Source organism: Mustela nigripes, chromosome 16, assembly GCF_022355385.1.
Source record: "Mustela nigripes isolate SB6536 chromosome 16, MUSNIG.SB6536, whole genome shotgun sequence".
Lineage (NCBI taxonomy): Eukaryota > Metazoa > Chordata > Mammalia > Carnivora > Mustelidae > Mustela > Mustela nigripes.
In genome coordinates this window covers 33,041,346-33,065,500 of record NC_081572.1, presented here as the reverse complement: position 1 = coordinate 33,065,500, position 24,155 = coordinate 33,041,346, and the positions used below count along the sequence as shown (strand labels likewise).

Below are 24,155 nucleotides of genomic sequence, written 5' to 3'. Positions count from 1 at the left end.
GAATAAATAAATGCAAATAGTAAACGGAGTGTTCCTGATGTAACTAACCATTTACCTTACGCAGGAAACATTCAGTGCCAACCTCCTCACTTCTCCTCTTTGGGATACCAACAAGCTAAACAGATTTTGAATCCATATTAATTCAATGTTCACCAAGCAGCTGTTAAGTACCTACTATTAATCAAGGGGCCAAGGATTACACATGTGATCTACCGCAGAGTATTAAAAACAACAAAGCCCAGCTTATGTTCAGTTACGGAACACACAATACTTTTCAGGTAGCAGTGACCTTTGTGGCTCTGCTTAACATTAATTTGCTCATTCACATTCCCTGATCCCTCACATACTAGGCAGTCACGATGGGCAGACTGAGAAACTGTCCTGTGAAGCCACACAAGAATTAAGAAGGCTGTGGAGTCTTAGAGAGAGGCTGAAATTTGGAACACAGTGCAGGGACAGAACATAGAGTGGTGAAGCCAGGCTATGTGTGATTCCTGACCCTGCCTTTCCCAAGAAACCTTCCTGACCTCAGTTGCATCACCTATAAAATGGGAATAATCAGCATTTATCACCGCCTTCCCATACGGTGGTGAGGACTCCTGGGATGATGTCAGGAACTGCCTCCCAGTCATGGTCTTAAGTGAGGTCACATAGGCAAAGCACCTTACCCAGGGTCAGGCCTGATGTCCTGGACAGTCACTGCGGGTGTTAAGAGCTTGGAAGTGAGAGGACTCAAGGATTGCTGGTTTGGAACCGGTTGTCTCCCACACGTTATCTTTTCTCTCCTCCCGGTCCTTTGCAAGAACGAAATGATAACAGACACATCCACTGAAGCAAAACAGGTCACGGGAATAAAATAAATCCCTCAAGGACAAATAGAAGTCAACTGCAGCTAGGCCCAGACTGGGAAGGTGAAAATTCATGGGAAGACAAGGTATTTCTTATTTTATAGAGAATAGGCTTTTAAAATACTCTCACCAATGTGAAAACACACAAATACACACACACACATTTGGGAGGTTGTAATATCCTCTCTCTTCACTATTTAAGTTGCTTATGTAAGGTGAGAACACTGTAAGCTGTGGAGACTAGCTTTCGAAAAATCTGAAGTCTAGGCAAAAATATTTAGTCTGTTAAATGAAGGCACCACAATACACAACTGTGGACGCTGCCTGGCTATGCAAGGCTATGCATATGGAAGATACTGGAGTTGAAAAGAAAAACAGACAATTTACTTGAATGGTTCAACTGCCTCACCTAGTGCCTATAGAACCTAATAGATGTTTAATAAATATTTGCTCAGTGAGAAGACTTAATTTTCCATATACTATAACTGTGCCTACTTCTTTCCCATTGTCAGCCCATTATTCAAGAGATAATGCTGCCTCTTTGTCACCTCATTTGTGGTTTTATAATTCTTTTATCTCTTCACTTAACGCAATCCAATTTCCCCCAAAGAAATTGGTATAAACAGAAAAGTTTGCAGAGTTTAAGAATCTGGGGCTTAGTAGACAGAAATCCTAAAGGTCACTCAGGCATTTCTGATATCTGAAGATAAGAGAAGCATTTGCAGATAAGCAGGACACCTGATTTTTATTCATTAATTGGCCAACTGTCCTTGCAGTAAACAACCCCGCAGGGTCTGTCAGTCAGCGCTCTGTGAATGGGGTTAGACAGATGACCTCCTAAAGGCTTTTCAGTTACTTTCAATGTTAAAAGTCACGATAAAACATGCCGGGTCAATTAAGACAGTAGAGCCCTCCAAAGAATATTTGAAAACTTTATTTTCTCAAATGAGCACCAACACAGATTGGAAATATGACAGAAACAATGCACTTTTCTCTAATACTGAACCACTATGTACAAAAACAGGAAAAGGTGAAGACAAATTATTCGAAAATAATTATCTTTGTTATTGAAGCAAAGTGACCTGAAAAACGCCACAGGGGGGAAAAAAAAGGATAGGGAAAATAACAAAACCCAAACCCAACAAATACAGTTTGTAAACACAAGCATAAATAGACAGATTCCGTATTTAAAGATGGTCTCTGCAGGTTGAAAAGGGAACCAACTCTCACTTTCACCAAAATGTTATATAAAAACATACAGGCAGATTGAATTTGGTGATGGGAATAGTTTATTTCTTCTTGGCTTTACCTTCAACTGCTGGCAGATTTCATGACTGTATTTTGCTTAGGAAAATGAAACATCTCTCTCCTCTACCTTGACCACTAGCATGTTTCCTCAAGCAAGGCAGACTCTGTTAAAATATGTTAAGTTGATTGTGTTTAAGATTTGATTTCCCAGCCTCTTCCTGAACCTGAGGCAGTATGGCCTTAAAATAAAATAAATTGTTTACTTACAAGGTATGTGTATTATTTTACCAATGTTCTTTCAACCCAAACCAGACACGGCTCCTACAACAACCGGAACCCTAGGGTATGTAAGGAACACACGCACATGTCAGTTAGAAACACACAGATTTCATTCCGTTTGACCTTCACAAACAATAGATTTCCTTCACCATCTGGGAAAGTTGAGCACACAAAGAAAAAGGAGCAAAGTGGCAATAGCTCCATGCTCAGAAAATCAAAATCCTCATGGTTTGTGCTGTTGGTCCACTCAGAAACAAAACAACCAGCAAGAAAGAGAAGCAAGCCTTATGTGCCCAAGGTGTAAACTGTAGGTATACTGTCCCCAGTAAAAAAGAAAACAGGAGGCACAGTCCAAAGTGCTTTTTACACTTACACACACACACACACACACACACACACACACACACACACTAAAAACAAGATCCCGATTTGTTGGAAACTCTTCCAAAAAGAGGAATCACTAAGCTGTAACTATATCTGATTTTATTTTATTTTTTTCTTAGCCAATATTGGTGCAAAAAACTATTTCAATTCTCAACCTGGTAATGAAACTGCAGAGTCTGCTCCATGGGTTGGGGGGTGGAGCAGAGAGGCATTGCTTTATTCCCTCTGTCCAGACAAAAGTGATACAGATCTTTTTTTAAAAAAGAGTATATTGGTGATCACTTGTTTCCCTTAATATATACTTCAAGAAATGCAGAGGAAACCATAGAATTTAAAAATGAAAATAAAAAGTGCTCTCAGGGGATCTGAGAAAACAGCACCAAATATATTATTTAAAAAATTAAATATTATTTACAAAAGTATATTTCACAAGCAACTTTTTTTCCATATATATATCCACTTGAAAATCTTTTTCTAAAGGGGACACCTCTTTTTCACACACTGACCCACCTGCCAAGATTTATCCCATCTCCATGATCTTGCTCTCTCGGAGTTGGGGCAGCACTCAGTCAGGCCCAGCTGACCATTGGGGCCATCAAGTCTGGCTGTATTTGATTCATGTCAAATCAATCCATCACAGCCTGAGACTAACATCCTGGGGTCTCGGTGTATCCAGGGCCACCAAGGCCACACGACCTAGGACAGCAAGGGGAGATGGAGATGGACCTAGAGGGTTGGCCAGCTGGATTTCAGTTGCAAAGAAGGCAGCTGCTGGCTGAGGTATAGAACGTCATGCCTTTCCCTTCCTCACTTCGCCCTTTCCCCTGCCCTACTCCCTGCACCCTGCCGAGGCTTTACTGTCAAACTCCAATTCCCTGAACCTGCCAGGGGTGAATGGATGAGGTCTTTGGTTATGCTCTGAGTCAATAATTTGGTGAGGAAATTAAAGAACGAACTGACTGAGGCCATGAGTTGATGTGTCTCCATCACTCAGCTGCGGTCTCTCCAATACTGCTTGATGTTAGGTAGACAAACCATGAGTGGAGCTGAAGTTGTAAGAAGCACTTTTGGTTTCATTGACACAAAGGGAAAGCCTAATGAGTTTTTTCCCCCTGTAGTTATGGAAAAACCAACATTCTACTCAGATCTTTTGCACCAAGTATGGTGCCACACATTCACTGGATGCTCAATGGGTAAGAATTGGAAAACCAAAAACAAAACCAGAACCTGGATCTAACTGGAGCCTGCTCTGATCCATGCAACAGCCAGAGGCCTCATCCCCAAGAAGAACAGTGGCACATCGGTCCCCTCTGCCCCTTGAAAATTCTAGGACACCTCGTGTCTGGTTTCTATGTCACCACATTCCATTTTCAGTATCAAAGACAAAACCTCTACCCATGCTTAATCCCCATTTTCTTTCTACGTTAAGGAGTATCAACAGCCAGGATATTCCCTGAGCAAAGGCGCTAATCAAAATCTCTACGTGAAGGCCACTACCTTCAGCACAGACAGAAAGGGGGATCTATGGTTTTTGTGCTGGCGAGCCAGTTTAGGAATGTGAAAGTCGAAAATTTTTTCATGGAGATCTTGGCCTTGGGAGCCAGAAGAACTTTTTCTTTGGGAGTGGAAATGAAATACTTCTTCTGAACCTCAGTCTGCTTTTTAGTAATGTGGGGAGAACTTAATTTCCCAGGGTTGCTGAAGTACCAAAAAATGTGGGTTAAAAGCCTCTGGGAACAAGATTCAATTTCTAAGAATCCTTTTGTGTCACAGAAGCTGTCTACTGCTAAGCCTGGAGCCACCCAGCTTCCTGTCAATCCTGCCTCAGTCACCCTCCAGGGCAGGACCACGCCTGGCTCCTAGCTCCGGTGCCCCTTCTGCAATCAGACCACAGCAACATGAAAAGGCATTTCCACCATGGACTCAGTCCCTACGGGAATTTGTCAGAATTCTGGAAATGTCCCTCACTGTCTGCTTAAATCCTGATGAATCAATTTTACAGATATTGTCTCTACGAACTCACTCTCTGTGACTTTTAAGGTGAATGTTCCTATAGGATCAGCCTACTTAGAGAATGAGATGCTGAGAATTACCTAACATAACCTGCACATATCTTAACATTAATTACATTTTCGGTCTAAGCAATAAAATTAACTCGGTTAAATGACTTTGGTCGTGCACAGTGTACTACTGGCTTAGCTGTTGGTAGAATACACTGCACAGTGTTGGTTAACTGTAACAAACTCCTTTCTCTCAGGAGACTTAGGAAGGATTTGTTCTCCATTTCCTTAATATAAAGAACTTTGGTTTGGGCTGCGAGATGGGAGGCAGAGGCTAATATTGGAATTTGTAACTTGATGTTGGCTATCACACCCAGGCCCTTCCCACAAATGGACCACTCTGACAATTTCTCTCCACACAAAGCAGTCAAGTCTGAGAACAGCTCCAGGGGCATGAGGAATCTCCTGGCCAGGTTATCACTCAGCTCAAAGCCTTGGGACTTTGTTTTCCACAAGTCTACAGGGATACAACTGGAGAAAAACACCCAAAACTCTATGTACAAAGAATTGCTGATCTCACCGAAGCCACTGCATACCAAAGGGGAAAGATGCACTAACCTGTCATGGTTCAAATCTAAACTATTCCCAGCATTGCCCCACCGCACCCCCCTCCTTGCCACAAGGTTCTTCTCTTACTAAGGGTCAGGAAAAAAGGTTAGATAGTCAGAATTGCTAACTGGTTCTACTTTTTATTGTTTCTGGCACAGTATCTGAGCCATTTCTGAAGGAGCTCCCAAACTACCGCCCCCACTTTGTTCCCTGTCCTCCTCAGTTACTGATTTTACTTGGTTGGTGGCCAAAGCCTTTGGGATATTTCGATCTTGCATCCATTGCAAATGGCAGTCCCCCGCTTCTTACCTACAGTGACTAAAGAGGCAAAGATGACCCGACGGGCAGTGAGGCATCGGGAGTTATCAAAACCACCTGGGCTTTTCACCCTCTGCTTCCACGACACCCCCAACTCAACCCAGGAGAACCAGGCCCCTGATCCGCTGGAGTTAGGGCCAGTTCCTGGGCTCACATGCTAACCCGGCACTGTCGGTGTCAGGAACAGAAGCTTCTGATCAGAGAGAATGCAGTCATGAGGTATTTTTTTTTTTTTTTCTCTTTGTCCTTTTAGACAAGTCGATTATTTCAAGCCTAAGTTACCAGGACTCCGGGAGCAGCACAATTTTGTTCCTACCTCTAACGGCCCATCCCCTGCCCACCCCTGGGACCCTCAAGGCTCTCTCCTTCCCCTCTTCCTCATACCCCTGTGCTGTGCCACTGCTCTCCCAACAAGAGGCCATCAGGCAGCTCTTCTATAGGCCCTAGGGCCCTGATCAAGGTGGGCTGCCGCCATGCGGTCATATATCTGTTCCTTTTGTTGTTTTGTTTTCAGCCAACACTAGAACAGAGAGAGAAGCCAGGATCAACTCACAAACAGATACAAAGCAAAGAGACAGAGAGACAAAGACTTAGAGGCCAGTCACCAGAAAGACGGTGTCAGGGTGGGAGAATGCCCCAGATGGCAAGGCCCCTAAATGGATGGAACCAAGTGTTCAGTCACTCTCTCACTCTTGGGTAGAATGTTCGGTTGGATGGCGTTCACGTGGACACTGGGTTAGGTGGATACCCTCCGATCAGTCCCAGCCATTGTCCTTGATCATGTGTGCTAGCTCAATGATGTATTTGCCTTCTTTATATTTCTGGCTGCTTTCAAAGGCATGTTCCTAGGAGACAAAAAAGAAAAGACACCGAATGACCAAAGACAAGTAGGCGACTTGTAGCACCGGAGCAATCAGGACCAGCCTCACCCAGAATGAAAGCATTCTTGCCACTCGAACATGCCACTGAGCTCCAGTTCTGAGGCAGCACTGGGACTCTCTCAATATTTACAACCAAGTTTCAATATTTTGCAATTTAAGTATCTGAAACATTTTTCTCAGTATTTACCATAGAATTTCTTCAGGATCTCTCATCATTTAAGGCTTTGCCCAAATGTCACCACCTTGGCAAGGTCTTCCCCACCTATTCTAATTTAAAAGCACAACTTCTACCCCTGAATTCTCTCTCCCCCCCCTTTCCTGCTTCATCCTTCTTCACGACATTTATCATTTTCAAACCCACAGTACAACCTGCACATCTACTGTAGCTACTGTCTCTCACCACAGTGACACAAATTTCATGGCAGGCAGAGGTCTTCATTTACGTTATTCATTGCTGTATCCCTCAGAAGACTGCTTGCCAGATAATAGGTCTTCAGTAAGAAACTGCTGTGTGTGTGTGTGTGTGTGCGTGCGTGCACAATATCTGAGGGAACTTGGTTTGGGATGCTAACCAGGAATGCGCTCTATAGATGTATCCATCAAGTTTCTATGGCAGAACCCTCAACTGCACTTTGTTCCACTTAGAGAAAAGACACTCAGGGAGAGTACTAAGTATTGGGGAGCCAAATAGGTCTTTTTCTTGTTTATCTTGCTGTTTCTATGTCAAGTGTGTTAAGTCTGTTTTTCCTTCACTGCCTTTCTCCAGGGAGTAAGGAGCTCCACAGACTCCAGCCTGAAACCTGGCAGCCCTCAAGCCCCACCAGCTGCCAGGCCTCCAGAGAGAAAAATGCAACAGAAACCACCTGGCAGATAACCATCCTAAATTTATAACACTGTGGGTGGGCTTGCAGGCTAGTAAGCCACACAGGGGGATATTAAACAACAACAAAAAAAGCCCTGCACATGTAGAGGCTCAAAGGGTATTTTATTCCTAGGTGTAGATGTATAAAAACATGTTGGTATATCGTATGAAAAGCATTGGTCATCACAGTCATTTGATGGTTGAGCTCGAGGTGCAGAAGCAGTAGACATCAGCTTTGTTTCCTAGCCTTCCAGCTCAGGAAGGGACCCAATCCTCCTGCCTCCCGTAACTTCTGGGCAACATTTGCATGTAATGCATCTTCAATTCCTAGAGCTCTGGGGATCTGGGACTCTGACCAAGGACTCACACTTGAGCCTCTCCCTGAGAGAGGAATCATTCCACAAAGTGGAGAGGGGAGGGGCGCTGAGAGAAAATGTGCAAACACATCACACACACACAATGTGGATTCAGCAGTCATTTCCCTGACACTTCATTATTCCTCAGTTCCGTGTGTGTGTGTGTGTGTGTGTGTCTGTCTGTGTGTGTGTATACAACAAAGGAATGTGGTTCGAGAATAAGACCTATTGTTCCATGGTAGTGTGTTCAGGATGGGGAAGAGGTAAAAAGAAAACTAGGAAAGTAAGAATATATCCCTATTAAACAACGACAAGAACAAAAAAGCCAAAAGGAAAAAAATTCAACAGGCCCCAAGCCACAGGACACTTGCAAAATGTCCTACCTGGACAGAACCTTAAGATGTGGAGTCTGCAGAACATCCCAGACCAAACCCTGGCCCCAGAAGCATCACTTAACCACGTGCATTTACAAATGCAAACTTTTTGTTTACAAAACTGGGAGAATTATTAAAAATACTTCACAGGATTTCTGTGAGGGTCAGAAGAAATAATGGAATGACAGACTGGAGCACGGGCCTGGGACGTGAGAGGTAATCAATAAATATTTGGGGAAATGGAGGTTTTCCCACTGTCCTGTGCGTATCACTATGCTTGTCAAGCTGTTTTATCTATTTACCTGTAGTTTTCCTCCTTGATATCATGGCTATAAACAACTTCAAGGGCAGGTGATAGATCGCATTTACTTTTGTATCCAACACGAAGTCTTTTAATAAACCTTTGTCAAAGGACTGAATCATTTTACCTGAAGTAAGGAGCAAAACCAACCAACTCAGATTTACCTTCTGTCTGTAATCCTGTACATCTTCAATGGATTAAGACGACCAAGAGGTTGGAGAAACAGAAGAATAATCACAACCAGAACCGTGGCCCCCAGATCACCCAGAGGAGGCCGCCGGCCATCCAGGGGAGAAGAGCCAAGGCCAGGTTTCCCACAAGCAGCAATCAGGGCAACCCCAGGGAACTGTAACCATCTTGGCACCGTGAAACATGCTGTCCAGGGTTTCTTTCTAATTCTGAACATTTCAAGGGAGACGTGAAAGACAGGATGTAAAGGCAATGCTGCTCCATGGCAGACTCTCCCTGTGGTAGTGAAGATTTGCACATTTTTCAACTTTGGTTAAATGGAATCATGTTTTTGTTTTTGATAGAGATGGACAGGGAGAGAGAGAGCACAAGCAGGGGGAATGTGACAGAGAGAAGCAGTTTTCCTGCTGAGCAAGGACTGGATCCCATGACCCTGGGATCGTGACCTGAGCCGAAGGTAGATGCTTAATGACCGAGCCACCCAGGCGCCCCTGGAATCATACTCGTATGTCGGGCTTCTTTTGCTCAACATCTCTTTTATTTAAATAGACTTCTTCATATTTTTAGAGCACTTTTAGGTTCACAGCAGAAGGGAGCAGAAGGCAAGGAGGTTCCCCCTGCACTCCCTGCTCCCACATAATGGGCAGCCTCCCCCATTCCAGCCTCCCGCAGAGTGGCATCTTTGTCATAATCAACAAACCTACACTGACACATCATTATCACTCTGTGGGCAGTTCTGACAACTCCTCCAGGCTCTTCCCAAGCTAACTAAAAGCTACCTAACCACAGATCATCTGAGCCAGCCCCACACTGGCCCTGGGCAACTGATGGGACAGGGAATTTACAGCATTTACATGGATTAAACTGTCCTCTCAGAGATGGGAAGACTCAATATCCCTACCATGACTGGGCAGAAGAAAGCACGTGAAGATATCTGCCAGTAATTAATGTATCTACCAGCAGTAACTACAGAAGTTTATTTTCACCGATCACCCGTACCTCCTCTCACCCTGACGAAGGACTGCTCACTCTAGGTGTCATGAAGACATTAAAAATACTTGTTGAGGGGCGCCTTGGTGGCTCAGTGGGTTAAGCCTCTGCCTTCGGCTCGGGTCATGATCTCAGGGTCCTGGGATCGAGCCCCGCATCGGGCTCTCTGCTCGGTGGGGAGCCTGCTTCCCCCTCTTCTCTGCCTGCCTCTCTGCCTACTTGTGATCTCTCTCTGTCAAAAAAAAAAAAAAAAATACTTGTTGAGTTAAACAGTGAAGGAGCAAATGTCCAGTAGGGAGATTCTAGCCATGACTATATCTAACAGTAAACATTAATTAATATGTTTGATGATGCTAGCACAGGGCCTAGGACCTGAGCAATGTTTGGGGGACATTTACCAGATGGGCTCTGCAGTGACATTCCCAAATACCTATATCCCAGTTTGGCCATGTAATGGCTAGAAAATATCAGATAGACCATTCACCTCCCTATGCCTCCATTTCCTCATTCATAAAATAGGGATTAAAATATGACCTACCTTCTAAGAATGCTGTGAAGAGTACATAAAATAATACAGGCCTGGAACACAGTAAGTTCCCACAGTAAGGGAAATGTTATGTGCTGTTGTTATTATTATTATTATTATTAATTAAATTGTAAAGAAGATGTGTGTGTGTATCTGCCCATCTCAGGGGCAGGTGCAAAGGAACGAGTAAGAGAACAGGACTGTCAGAGGAAAGGGAAGAATGCGTGTGACAGACAGGAGTGTGCCAGCAGCTGCTCTTTGGGTTCAGCTGCCTATTCCTGGACTAAGATAACCCCACAAGGCCACAAGAAGCCAGGAGAAGAAAGCAACCTTCCAGCACGAGGCTCTCAGCTACTCCCTTCACAGCCCTCTCGCCACCTGACCAGACTCCTCAGTACTCACGTATTTCCAGCCCAGAGTGGTTTTGCAGTTTTCACAGTAAATGTCTGCGACTGCGTGGAGTCCTGTTAGCAACACTCGCTCTTCTGCGGGCCCACAGCCCACATTAACTCTGTGCCAAGGGACGGAGAGAGAGAGAGAGAACGGGTAGTTAGTCACACACTAAGCCTTGGTCGTTCAAGCTGAGCTTGCGGTGAGAAAATAACTGAGCATGGATGCCTCAAGGGAAGCCAACGCTGAGAAGGGCGTTGTTTATGACCAAACGTGGTAACAGCTCCTAAAATGTAGCGACGTGGAAACATCTCCATTGAAATGCATTTGGGATCTGCTAGTTCTGATTCAGTGTGTCTACCAAAAAAAAAAAAAAAAAAGTCTTTACGGTTGAGACTTTGCTTGGAATGTTTCTACTAATCCTAACCTTGTGACCTAAGGGGACTAAGTGATGGCCACACTGTGAAGACCAAAGCCAGGAGCATGGGTCCTCAGCTCAGAGCTCACTGATGACTGAACAGAGCTGAAGATGTCGAATGTGACATCTGCACGGTCTTGTCCCTGATTGCAAGGACGAACGAGCCCTGTATTATCTCCAGCTGAGCATGCGAGACTGCCGTTCCCCCAGTTCACCACACTTGTGTGAGCTTCACCTTCCTCTCCCAGGTAGGAAGCTAGAAATGACCTGCCCCACAGCGACGGAGCGCCCTCTAGGCCGAGTGCAGTGGGGAGGCTCTTCACTGCCCAAACCTTTTCCTCCAGTCCCAGCTCCCGCCGGATCTCCATGTCTTCTGTTCGACCTCCTCTCTTCCCGGATGACTCATCTTAGACCTGGTTCTGAAGCCTCCATGATGAGGCCCTCGGAGGCACTTCAACTTCTTCCCTATGAGCCTAGAGCCCTCTGATGTGCCTACTGTGGGTAGTAAGTGTGCTATTTTTAGCCGAAGATGCTGCACCCCCCCAAAATTCCCCAAAGATAACTGGCTACCTACTGTGGAGAGTAATGTTTCATAGAGCTTTTATCATGGCAGAGGGAGGCAAGGACCATTGTTTAATTATCATTGAGCACTCCTCCCACCACCCTACAAAATTTGCACCAAACCATGGATGTACCAGAGACACTCACACTGAGTTAAAGAGGTATGCTCGTCCTTGACTTCCTTGGAACGACTGAAATGCAAGAAAACAAATCGAAAGTTAGAGATCCATTTCACCCACCCATTCAGGAAACCAGCCCCAAATCACAACAGTCATGACCTTCCAGGATTGACACAGAAAAAAAAAAAAAAAAAAGGCTCTGAGGTGGCAGTTAGCATGGGGGAGGACAAGAGGAACCAATAAAGAGAGCTACAGAGCTTGGGCCAGCCCACACTTGGACTGTTTTCACCAGCCCAGGTGAGAAGAGAGAAAAACCAAACTCCACAATTACCATTAGACACTTCTTCCCTCCTGACACCATCAGTTTTACTAATCCACCCAGATCATTGACATTGGCCTTTGCTGGACCCACTTGATTCCAGGGATCTGTGCTGGCCACAGCTTTCCTCCCGTTGGTTAGGGAAATCAGTGCAAGCACCTTTGCTGGTCCTCTTGGTCCAACCCTGAGAAGATGGCAAAGAATCCCCAAGGCAAGAAGGAATACGCCACCAAACCTGTACTTCTCACCTGCTATAAATCCTAACTGCCCTAAGAGTAAAAATCCTCCCAACTGGGAGCATGGGAGCTCTCCTTTCGAGGTGTAAGCAACTTGATCTCTAGATCACAGGAATGCTCATTAAGCAGCAATCCCATTTTAAATTCTAACTTAAATATGAGCTGCTCTCTTCCGGCTGAAGGGTGGCAGGGAATAGGAGAAACGTGAGCCAGACCTTACCATGCAGTCTGGCATCTACTTCCATTAACACAGGCCCTCGCCGTGTTTCTCTCCTCTGGTTACACTGAAATGTCTGGCTGACATGAACCATCCGTGTTCTGCACCACTGCCTGCATTTTTAATGTGGTCTGACAATCGTACTCTGAATCCAACCTCCTAGGCTTCTCAGAAAACCACTCTAAAAACAAACAAATAAGGGACTCTCCCATGACCTCTATTACTCCGTGGCTGGAGAAATCCAGTGGTGACTGGTTAACAGAGCACCAGAGGGTAGGAGAGAACCAGACAGGGCACAGATCACTGCACACCAGACAGCCACTGTCAGAAATACAGGACTTTAGGGATCAGTGCCACCCGCCAGAACCAAAGGCAACATTTCTGGCCTGTGGAAAAACTGCCCTTGGGGCAGCTAGATTGTTGGTTGCCCCTGACATGCAAATGCACCAGAGGCTGTGCTCCCAGGTGTAGCTCCAAAAAGCGAGCAGATGTTCCCCCAGCTGTCGCTCAGACCTAAACCAGCTCCTTCCTTTGGGTTTTGAAACATTCCTGGGGAACAGAAGAACTCCCAAGCTAGCATGAAGCAGGCATAAAAACCTGGAGGTCTATGCTAGGTGTTTGGAAGAGACGGTATCCCAGTGACACAGACTATGGATTGAGACCACCTGTTAGACACCCAAGCACTGGCAGGGAAGCAAAGCCTCACCGTCTGGCCCCACCAACCTCTGCAGTCTCTTCTCTCGCTAAAGCGTCCTTTGCTCTAGTCAGGCTGAACCACACACAGTTCCTGGAACTTGCATTTCACCCGTCTGGCCACAATGTTCCCTCAGAAGGGGGGCGCTCTTCCACCTGACCAATGCTAAGCCGGCTTTGGCTCAGCTTCCTCTCTTTCGTAAGGCTTTCCCTGCCCTCCCCCGGAAGAGGCACCCACTGGCACCTACGTTCAGAACTCCTCCTGTTCCCCGTCTGTTCCTCTTTCACAGCACTTAACATACTGGATCTAATTTATATGTTTATTTTCTAACTTCCTCACTAGATTGTGAGCTTCCTGAAAGTGTAGGCCAAGTCTTCACTCTCTCTGAACCCCTAGCACAGAGCACAGGAATCTGGCATACTGTAGGCATTTAAACTAAGTATTTACTCCACAGGTGAATTGCCTCTGATTTCCTTTGTTTCTGTAAGTGGCTTTACTGATGTGTAAGTGACGTTGTAAACCATACCTGTGTAAAGTGCACTATTTGTATCCACCTGTGAAAACATCACCGGGGCGGGGGGGGGGGGGGGGGGGGGGGGGGGGGGAGGCTGGGTGGCTCAGTGGGTTAAGCCGCTGCCTTCAGCTCAGGTCATGATCTCAGGGTCCTGGGATCGAGTCCCACATCAGGCTCTCTGCTCAGCAGGGAACCTGATTCCCTCTCTCTCTCTCTGCCTGCCTCTCTGTCTACTGTCATCTCTCTCTCTGTCAAATAAATAAATAAAATCTTAGAAAAAAAAAAAAAGAAAACATCACCAGGGTCAAGACTGTCACACCCACAAGTTTCCGCTGTCCTTCTTCGTACTGCCTTCCGTCCTCTCCTCACTCCTTTCCCACTCATCCACAGGCAGCCCCTGCCGTCACTGTCGCTTGCATTTTCCGCTTTTTTTTTTTTTATATATAAACAAAATCATACAGGATGCAGTACTTTTTGTCTGGCTTCCCTCACACAGCATAATTATTCCAAGATTCACCCATGTTGTCGCATTTTATCAAAAGCTAATTCCCTGGGGCACCTGGGTGGCGCCCTCACTTAAGCTTCTGACTCTTGGTTTCAACTCAGGACATGATCTTGGGTCGTGAGATCCAGCCCCGCGACGGGCTCCATGCTCAGCGTGGAGTCTGCTTATCCCTCTCTCCCCCTCATCTCTCTTGTTCAAATAAATAAATACAATCTTTAAAAAAAATTCCCTTTTTATTGTTAAGAGTCATATCCCATTCTATGCATTTACTGTAGTTCCTTTTTATTTGGTTTGATTTTCATAAGTGATTTAGACTCATCAACCTCCCAAGTCCCCTTACAGCTCCAAAATTATATTCTCTTATGATTCCTGGTTCTACATTATGGATAATTGGGAGCACCATCTTCTAAGAAACATTTGTTATAAACTTCAAGTTTGGAGCTTGGAAGCATGTGGTTATGGGAAAATAAATTCTAGAAGAAAGCAGACAGGAAGATGACCACACAAAGTAACACACCTCTATTCTTTGTAAGAGGACAAGGCATTTATTTCCCCAACAAACACAGATCATCTACTATACCTAGAGACCATCAGGAATGCAGGGAGAGAAGCAGCACTTGTAAGACTTCCCAGGGTAGAGGTATCCCCAGAAGGTATATAAGACAATCGGAGTAGGGGGGAAAAAACCCCAAAATTTTAATCTACTTTGATCTTTTTATATTTTTATCTCAAAAAAAAAAAAAAGTTTCAGGGGCACCTGGGTGGCTCAGCCCTTAAGTATCGGCCTTTAGCTCAGGTCATGATCCCAGGGTCTTGGGATCCAGCCATGCATCAGGCTCCCTGCTCAGTGGGAAGCCTGTGTCTCCCTCTCCCATGACCCTGCTTGTGTTCCTCCTTTTCTCAAGGTGCCTCTCTCTGTCAAATAAAGAAATAAAGAAATAAAATTTAAAAAAAAAAAAAAACTTTCACTGAACAGTCATAGAGCTTTGCCACTGGGATTTTCCCTGGGCTACTGCCATGTGTGCACAGGTATCTAGAAGGAAGTGTGGGGCTCTCACTGTATGTGTGTGTGGCGTGACAGTGGTACCCTTCAGTCTTTGCTTTCAGCATATTGTGAATACTGCTGTTTTTTGTGTAAAAGGATGTCAGTAATGAGACTAATCTTAAAAAAAAACAAAAAACAAAAAAACCCCAACAGACAAAAACAGGATACTTGGGGTTCCTAGGTGGCTCAGTCAGCTGTGCGTTTCGGCTCCAGTCCTGAGATCGAGCCCCCTATTAACCCCTGTGTTCAGCAGGGAGTCTGTCTGAAGATTCTCCCTCTCCCTCTTCCTTTTCCCCCTCTTCATTATCTCTCTCTCTCTAAAATAAGTAAATAAAATCTTAAAAAACAGGATATTTAAACAGTAGGATCCCTGCAATTTTCTGTATAGAATAGCATACCACAAAGAGGTTCACTTATATCAAAGTACTTAAAAATGTTAAAAAGTCATACATTTTTCTTCTGTAAAAAGATGAACATTCCAAACTCCCTGACCTTTGCTGTAAAAAGTAGCTGACAATACTATGGCACTCTTACTCTGCAATATTTTCCAAAGAATAAACCCACAAAAATCTGTCCCTTCAAAGTATAGGTGATATTTTAATAGGAAATGGGAATATAATTTCTTTTCAAAAAGTACTTATGCTATGGAGAAAACTGGTATCTGGCAATGTATCTATTTTATATGATCTCTGTATTTTAGAACTGGTATGACTGTACAAAAAATTGATCAAAATGAATGATATTTAGAAGATAATGCAGGTGGAAATCTGTGTTCGAAAAGATTTCTTAGATCCTGCCCCATAAATATTTTATAAAAGAAAAATACTGTTAAATTCAATGTCATCAAAATTTCAAACCTGAGAAAAGTTAAGCCACAGACTGGGAAAAAATACCCAGAAATCACATCTACGACAAAGCACTTGTACCTAAAATATACAAGGAACTCTCAAAATTCAACAATAAGAAACAAAACCCCCAATTTTAAAATAAGCAAAAGTAGCTCTCTGCTCCTAACCCATTCAACAGTCATCAGAATATTCTGGTATAGTGCCACCCACATCCCCAAGACACAATGGTGAAGGTCAGAGTAAACAGCAAAATTGGTCATACTGGGCGCCTGGTCAGCAGGGCTGCTTTCAACGCTGGCAAAGTGGATATACTGTTGCCATCAGTGACACCTTCATAGGTCTCAACTACATGGTCTCCCTGTTCCAGTCGGATTCCACCCACAGCAAATTCAACAGCACACTCAAGGCTCAGAATAAGAAACGTCGTGAATGGGAAGTTCATCTCCATCTTCCAAGAACAAGATCCTGCCAACATCAAATGGGGTGATGTTGGTGTTGAGTATGCTGTAGAGTCCAGTCCACGGGGTTCTTTGCTACCCCATTGAAGGGTGGGGCCAAAAGGGTCACCATCTCTGCCCCTTTCTGCTGATGCCTCATGTTTCTGGCGGGCATGAACCATGAGAAGTATGACAACCTCCTCAAGATGGTCAGCAATGCCTCCTGCACCACCAACTGCTGGCCCCTCTGGCTAAGGTCACCCATGACAACTCGGTGTCATGGAGGGACTCATGACCACAGTGCATGCCATCATTGCCAACCGAAGACTGTGGACAGCCCTTCTGGGAAGCTGTGGTATGATGGCTGAGGGGCGGCCCAAAATATCATTCCTCCTTCTACTGGCACCATCAAGGTAGTCAAGGTCATCCCTGTGCTGAATGAGAAGCTCAATGGCATGGACTTCCTGTCCCCATCTGCAATGTCAGTCGTGGAACTGACCTGCTTCCTGGAGAAAGCTGCCGAACATGATGACATCAAGAAGATGGTGAAACAGGCATCAGGGGCCCCTGCAAGGGCATTCTAGACTAAAGTTGAGAACCAGGTTGCCTCCTGAGACCTTAACAGTGATACCCACTCTTACACCTTTGATAATGGGGCTGGCATTCTCCCTAATGACCACAGTGTCAAACTCATTTCCTGGTATGACAGTGAATTTGGCTACAGAAACCAGCTGGTGGACTTTACGGTCCATATGGCCTCCAAGGAGTAAAAGCCCCCTGGATCACCAGCACCAGGGAGAGCAAGAGAAGAGACAGAAAGGCCCTCAGCTGCTGGGGAGTCCTTGCCCCAACTCACCACTGGCACAATGAGAAGCTCATGACCTCTAGGCAGTTTCCACACAAGAACCCCAAAGTAAGAGAGGGACTCAGGGAGCCCCTCAATCATCAATAAAGTGTATCACCAATAAAGTGTACTGTACCCAGCAAAAAAAAAAAAAAAACCCTCAAAAAATTTTTAAATAAAGAATAAAATGAGCCAAAGATTTGAACAGACTTCACCAAAGATAAACAGATGGTAAACAATCACATGAAAAGATGTTCAGCATCAGCACTTACTGGGGTAAGTGCAAATTAAAATCACAATGAGATACCACCCCTCATACTGGTCAGAATGGTTAAAATTAACAAGTCAAGAAACAACAAATGTTGGCGAGGATGCGGAGAAAGGGGAACCCTCCTACACTGTCGGTGGGAATACAAGCTGGTGTAGCCACTCTGGAACACAGCATGGAGGTTCCTCGAAAAGTTGAAAATAGAGCTGCCCTATGAGCCAGCAATTGCATTATTAGGGATTTACCCCAAAGATACAAATGTAGTGATCTAAAGGGGCACCAGCACCCCAAAGTTTATTGCAGCAATGTCCACAGTAGCCCAACTATGCAAAGAGCCCAGATGTCCATAGACAGATGAATGGATAAAGAAGATGTGGTATACATATACAATGGAATACTATGCAGCCACCAAAACAATGAAATCTTGCCACTTGTAACGATGCAGATGGAACTACAGATGGTATTATGCTAAGCGAAATGATCAGTTAGAGAAAGACAATTATCATAGGATATCACTCATATATGGAATTTAAGAAACAAAACAGAGGATCATAGGGGAAGGGAGGGAAAAATAAAACAAGATGAAATCAGAGAGGGAGACAAATCACAGACTCTTAATCACAGGAAACAGACTGAGGGTTGCTGGAGGGGAGGAAGTGGGGAATGGGGGAACGGGGTAACTGGGTGATGGACATTAAAGAGGGTGTGTAAGGTAATGAGCACTGGGTGTTATAGAAGACTGATGACAAAACCAAAAAACTCTGGAATAATGAGATTCTGAGAACTTCCAGGTTAGTGAACACATCGTAGCGCTCAGTGAGTGACATGCCCTGAAAGGGCATGAAAAGTTCCACCCTCAACCTTTGCTCTCTGTTTGACCACCATTTGGCAATTCCTGAGTTGTATCCTTTATAATAAAATGATAGTCCTAAGTTAAAAGAAAAACAAAAAACAAAAGACACACAATGAGAGATCATGACACACCTATTAGAATGGTTCAATTTTTTAAGTTGACAAAACCAAGTCAAGAATGTGTAGCAACTGGAACTCTCTCATACACTACAAAACAGCATAGCCACTTTGGACAAGAGTTTGGTGGTTTCATTTATCCAAGTTAAATGAAAACCTATGTTTCAGCAAAGACCTGCAGGAGAAGGTTTTTGGAGCAACTTTATTCTTAATTGTCCAAAACTGGAAACAATCTAAATGTCTCTCGGTTGGTGAACAGATAAAATGGGGCTGCCCATATAACCATAGTCTGCAATACAAGGAACCAACTGCTGATACACATACCGACATGAACGAATCTGAAATGCACTGGGCTATGGTAAGTGGTTGCCAAAGGTTACAGCTAGGGGGAGAGTTTGACTACAAGGAGTAATGGGGGAGACAGAATTACTATCTTCATTATGGGGGTGTTAATAAGACCAAGTGTTTATCACGTATGAGGACTGTATACAAAAGAGTGAATTTTACTTTGTAAAACTAAAAAAAAAAAAAAATTTTAATCCAATAAAAATTTAAAAATAAGCCATCTCTACAATCTCCCATCCATACACTGTATTTCTGTATTTTGACAATTAGGAAGACACAATTTCCTAGTCTATTCAAAAGTATCCCAAACAAAGAGCCAACTGCAAAGTTCTGCAAAAACCTTTGTGTAATTGGGTAAATGGATTGGAGCATGGGGATCATAATTTTCATAAGCACAAACATGCTAATGTTGCATCTGAATCTGCCTTTCTTATAAGAACTTTCCAGCAAGGGATACTTTTAAAATATGAAAAATACTCTCATTAGGACATACCTTAGAATTACTATATCAGAAAGTGATAAATGAGTTTTCTTTTTGAAAGAGTGTATTAAATCACATAGCTTCATAATATTTGAAAACCAATTTATAATAGTTTTTTTTCCTTTCTAAATTTTAATTATTAATCATTTCTTTGAATATAGATTTATAATGTATATATTACATAGCAGTATGTGTATACCACTCTTACGTATCCACAGACTAAGAGTATATACTCAAAACATTTTACTAGTACGGATGTGTGATTTTAAAAGTCTGGGGACCATTCTGGGGGTTTCTGCCTGCTTTAGGGCACAGCCTACGAGTAATTTCCCCTAGCCTGGCATAGCCCAGAATTCCTAGAGAGTACAGGATGGGGAGGACACATGGCAGAGAAGAGAAATGCCAGCCAGGCCCAGAGGTGCCGCCCACGGACACTATGGTCCCCCCAGGCCACTTCCACAAAGTGTGCTGGCTGAGGCCCACACTATGCAAAGGGCTGTCTTGGAGGCACCACCCCCTCAGGTACCCTTCTGGATAATGGTGAACCTGCTGGCTCAGCTGGCACACAGGACCAGCTGAATTTCCTGAGACATAACTCTGGAAGCTCTTCCACCATGGCTTCCACTCTGGGCCTCTGCCAAGGCAACATTTATGATGGGAAAAACAGCCACTGAGAACAACAGGCATCTCGCAAACAGACAGACGAGAATAGCGCCGGCTGGGTCACTGTATCCTGTGGGGCCCAGCCCAGCCTGGCATACCCAGGCACGGCCTGGCACTCCCTTGAGTGAGGGTGGTACCAAAGGTGGGGAGACTGAAAGGAAGTTAAGGAAGCAATTAGAATGAAGCAAACAGAATTTCAGACCAGGAGATCCCAAACAGACTGTCAGACACATTTGTTTGCTGTCATTACCGCCAGGCAACAAGGCAGTTCTTTTCCATGTTGTGTATCAACGGAGGCTGGTGTTCAGGACTCCAGGAAAGGTTTTTTGTTTTTTTAAAAAATTACACAACACTTTTCGTCTGTCCTTTAAAGGAAAGTTTAATAGCTCCAGGCCCAGCCCTTCCAGCCAGCTCAAAGGAACGGAAAGGGCTTTGAGTTTCCTGTTTAGTATCCAAAACCACTGATTTCTGGCCCCTTTGAAAGTCTGAAGGCAGTAATTCCATTTAAAAGCAAGGGGACCATTGAAAATGAATACTTTTCGGGGGGACGTGGCAAAAGAGCAAACATATGGGTTCCTTCCCGTCGGTACCAGGCACAGGTCCTCACCCTTGAGCAGACTCAGGCATGAAATCGTCCTAGCATGAAACAGAGCCTCTCCAACTTGGGTCCTCTCCTCTCACTGGGAAGGTCAACTGTTTTTCTTTTTCTCTTTTTTTGGGAGGGTGGGGGTAGTAGAGATTTGGGGGGGGGGGGGGGGCAGAGCCAAAGAGGTTCCACACCCAGCCCAGAACCCAAAGAGGGGCTTCATCTCACAACCCTGAGGTCATGACCTGAGCCGAAACCGAGAGTCCGATGCTCTACCGACTGGGCCACCCAGGCGCCGTAGAGGTCAACCATTTTTAATGGAGCATGTGCCTCAGGAGGGGCAGAGAGATGAGGGAAGCAGATGTCCATCTGTCCACCCAGATGCACCACCTGGGAGCTAGGTGCCTATCTGCACATGAAAAGAGGATCTAGCCTTGGAATCAGAAGATCAAGATCAAATCCTGGTTTTACCACAACTTATTAACTACTTGACAAGAGGAGAAATATTTAGTCTCTCTCAGCTTTGACATCTTTTACATCTGCAGATGGAAACTATGCCTATTTCATAGGGTTTTTGAGGATAATAAGTAAAACAAGGTAAATGAAGTCCAGAGTTAAAGGAAGGGTAGTTTCCTCTCTTTCCTCTTTGGCCTTTTCAGGAGCCTGGACAAGTGAGATGAAAAGGCTGATTCTAATCTACTTAGGTTTTCAAAAATCCTTTTCTTTGGTGACTTTGATCTCCCCCATTTCTCTACTATTATGACAAAGGGCAAGGGTTCCACTCTTTGCAACTCAACGTCTCCATAAAAATGGAGGGATGAGACTGAAGCTCCCCATGATCCTTTCCAGTCTTATTTTGTGAATCCTTTGAAGCACTTAGTGCTTGCTTCTCCGACCTCCCATCCACAGGCAGTGTGAATTACATGGGCTTCAAATAGGCAGACTACCAGAGCTTAAGTCCTGGCTTTGCCATGTACCAGCCACACTACTAACTTGAGCAAGCCAATTAACTGCTCTGAGACTTAATTTCCTAATCTGTATAATGGGCACAATAAAACAGTACTCACATCAGCTTTCTATGAGAAATAAAGGAGATGCTATTATGAAAGAAAGTACTTCATAGGGATGCCAAGGCAGCTCACTTGTTAGGCATCTGCCTTTGGCTTGGGTCATGATCCCAGTGTCCTGGGATCAGGTCCCACATCGGGCTCCTTGCTTAGGGGGGAGCCTGCTTCTCCCTCTCCCACTCCCCTTGCTTCTGTTCCCTCTCTGGCTGTGTCTCTTCTCTCTGTCAAATAAATAAATAAAATCTTTCAAAAAAATAAATAATAAATAAAAAAAAGAAAGTGCTTCATAAACTTCAAGGCTTTATGTATATTGTGTTGTTACAATTTTTTTTACTATACGGTTATAAAAGAACTTATTAGTACACAAATAAAGTTGAGTTCTTTTTAACGGAAATGTAATTCCCATTATCATAAAAGTCACCTTCTTAGTATAGAATTCAGTGGCTCTTGATATGTTCCTAAGGTTGTGCAATCATCACCACTACAATTCCAGAACATTTCCACTCTCTAAAAGAAATCTCATGTCGTTACCAGTCACCTTTCACGCCCTCTGTCCCAGGCCCTGGCACCCACAAATTTATTCTCTGTCTTCCTATGTTTGCAAAAGGCACCATACACTATACTATCAACCATCTGAGCAAGAAGACAGCAGAAGTATTAGACAGAGATACAAAGGAGGGTTAGCAAAACCCCCTGCCCTTGGGATGTTGGCTAAACATCCGGCCTCAGCAGTTCTGACAGTCTGCTGGGGAGGGCCCAGTCAGTCCTTTTTCCTTTCTCATTCTTTTCTCCATCCATGGTCAGGCCCAGTGGAGTTTCCCATTTAGGGTCAGGGTAAGCCACAGGCTCCATTCCAAAGAACTGAAACCCATGCAAAATAATACTGGATCCTGTCTGGACTTCACCCTTGAGGAAGCATATGGAGAAAGTGGGAAGGGTGATAATAAGGAACAATAAAAATGATGCAAACTTCCAGAATTAGAACCCAAGTGCAGAATTACAACTTAGAGCCAGTAAGCCTTTAGCTAAGAGGAATAGAAGACTAAAGGGGATTTCTTCCATTTTCTCTGCCATAAGAGGAGAAGGAAATGGACATAAATGGAAATAAGAGACTTGGGTTAATTATAAGGGAAGAATTTCCTGACTCTGTAGGACTTCCACACGAGGACACGAGTCACTAGGAAAGATCAAAACCATTTGTATGTGCTTATGGATTACAAAAAGCTTTTACATATCTGTCTAGAAACCTTGAGATGAGCTGGGAAGCCATGTGGGCTGCCTAGGGGCAGAAGTATGGCCTCCTACAGCCCTTTTCCCCTGGCTTTGAGCTCTGGTAGGTCTCAGTTCACCCTCACATTCCCTCAACAGATGGAGAGAGGGGCGGAGAAGGCACTGGCTCTCAAGGAGGAAATATCTGCTGTGTGGAGTCATAAAATTCCAAGGGCATGGGAGCATACATGATGCAAATGATGCAAGGACTGAACGGCAAAAACAAAAGGTGCTGAGCAGTCCGGGCGCCACAATTTATTGCTTAAAGGGGGATATTCTGGGATCTAAGTCACTTAACGGTCAGACCATTCAAATTCACCTTCCTGTTGACCTGCCTGAAACAGGCTGCTTTTAGGGATGGACACAGACTACAGAGAAATGGAAGGGAAACTGAGAACGGACTAGAGAAAGAGCCTGCAAAGTCTGCTCCCTCTTGATGTCTGCCGGATGTTCACTGCAAAGGATGCAGGCTTTGGAGCAAGCTGTGCAGCCTTGAGCAAGTCACTGCATCTTTCTCAGCCTCAGGGCCCCATCTAAAAAAAGGGAGAAAGCTAAAGCCTACTCCATAACGCCCTGTTCTAAAGGGATGTTGTGTTCAACGAATGCCTGTACATAAAGCACAGTGTGTGGCTCATGAAACAGCACTTAATAAATGTCTGTTTCCTTTCACCACCATGGGCATCTGGATTTAAAATAAGAGAGGCAGGACTACTCTGGAAAGGGTGGGCTGTCTTGCCAGAGCCTCCCCAGACTCTCTTCCAAACCCCCAACAGCCACAGAGCCCCACAGCTCCTCTCCCACACCTCTCCCAGCTGTTCTAAGAACTTCAGATGTGGTTTGGGGCCGTGGGCTTGTTCTCTGTTGAACTAAGAGCAGATAAGACTCCCTAGTTTGTGGCAAAGGGTTAGGACAGCAGATGCCAACATAAACATGCAGCCAGTGGGAAAACAGATGCTGCCCACTCAACATCCTGCATTCGCTCCTTGCTCTCCATACACAAGGCCCAAAAAACATGCATTCTTCAGAAAGATCAAGAGCAGGGGACTCCTGTCATCAGAGAAGTCCCACCCTCCATAGAAGAAAGCTGATACCTCGTGACCCTCACTAGGAGACTGGACCATGGAGACTGGCTTCTGAGTTAAGAGAGTAGAGGCAGTAGAATCAGAATGCAATGGTAGCCAAGTGATAAATACTG

At 44.5% G+C, this 24,155-nt stretch overlaps 1 protein-coding gene across 1 annotated transcript in view; it reads right to left on the bottom strand.

Moving 5' to 3' along the window:
- Positions 1-1,767: 1,767 nt before the first annotated feature.
- The window catches only part of YPEL2 (yippee like 2), a 43,659-nt gene continuing 21,271 nt past the window's right edge, over positions 1,768-24,155 (bottom strand). Inside the window, exons 2-4 of the mRNA XM_059378605.1 lie at positions 11,682-11,725; positions 10,568-10,676; positions 1,768-6,531 (exon numbers count right to left, since the gene is read on the bottom strand). Coding sequence (XP_059234588.1) covers positions 6,442-6,531; positions 10,568-10,676; positions 11,682-11,725 — 243 coding nt within the window. The 3' untranslated portion in view covers positions 1,768-6,441. The remainder of the gene's footprint in view (positions 6,532-10,567; positions 10,677-11,681; positions 11,726-24,155) is intronic.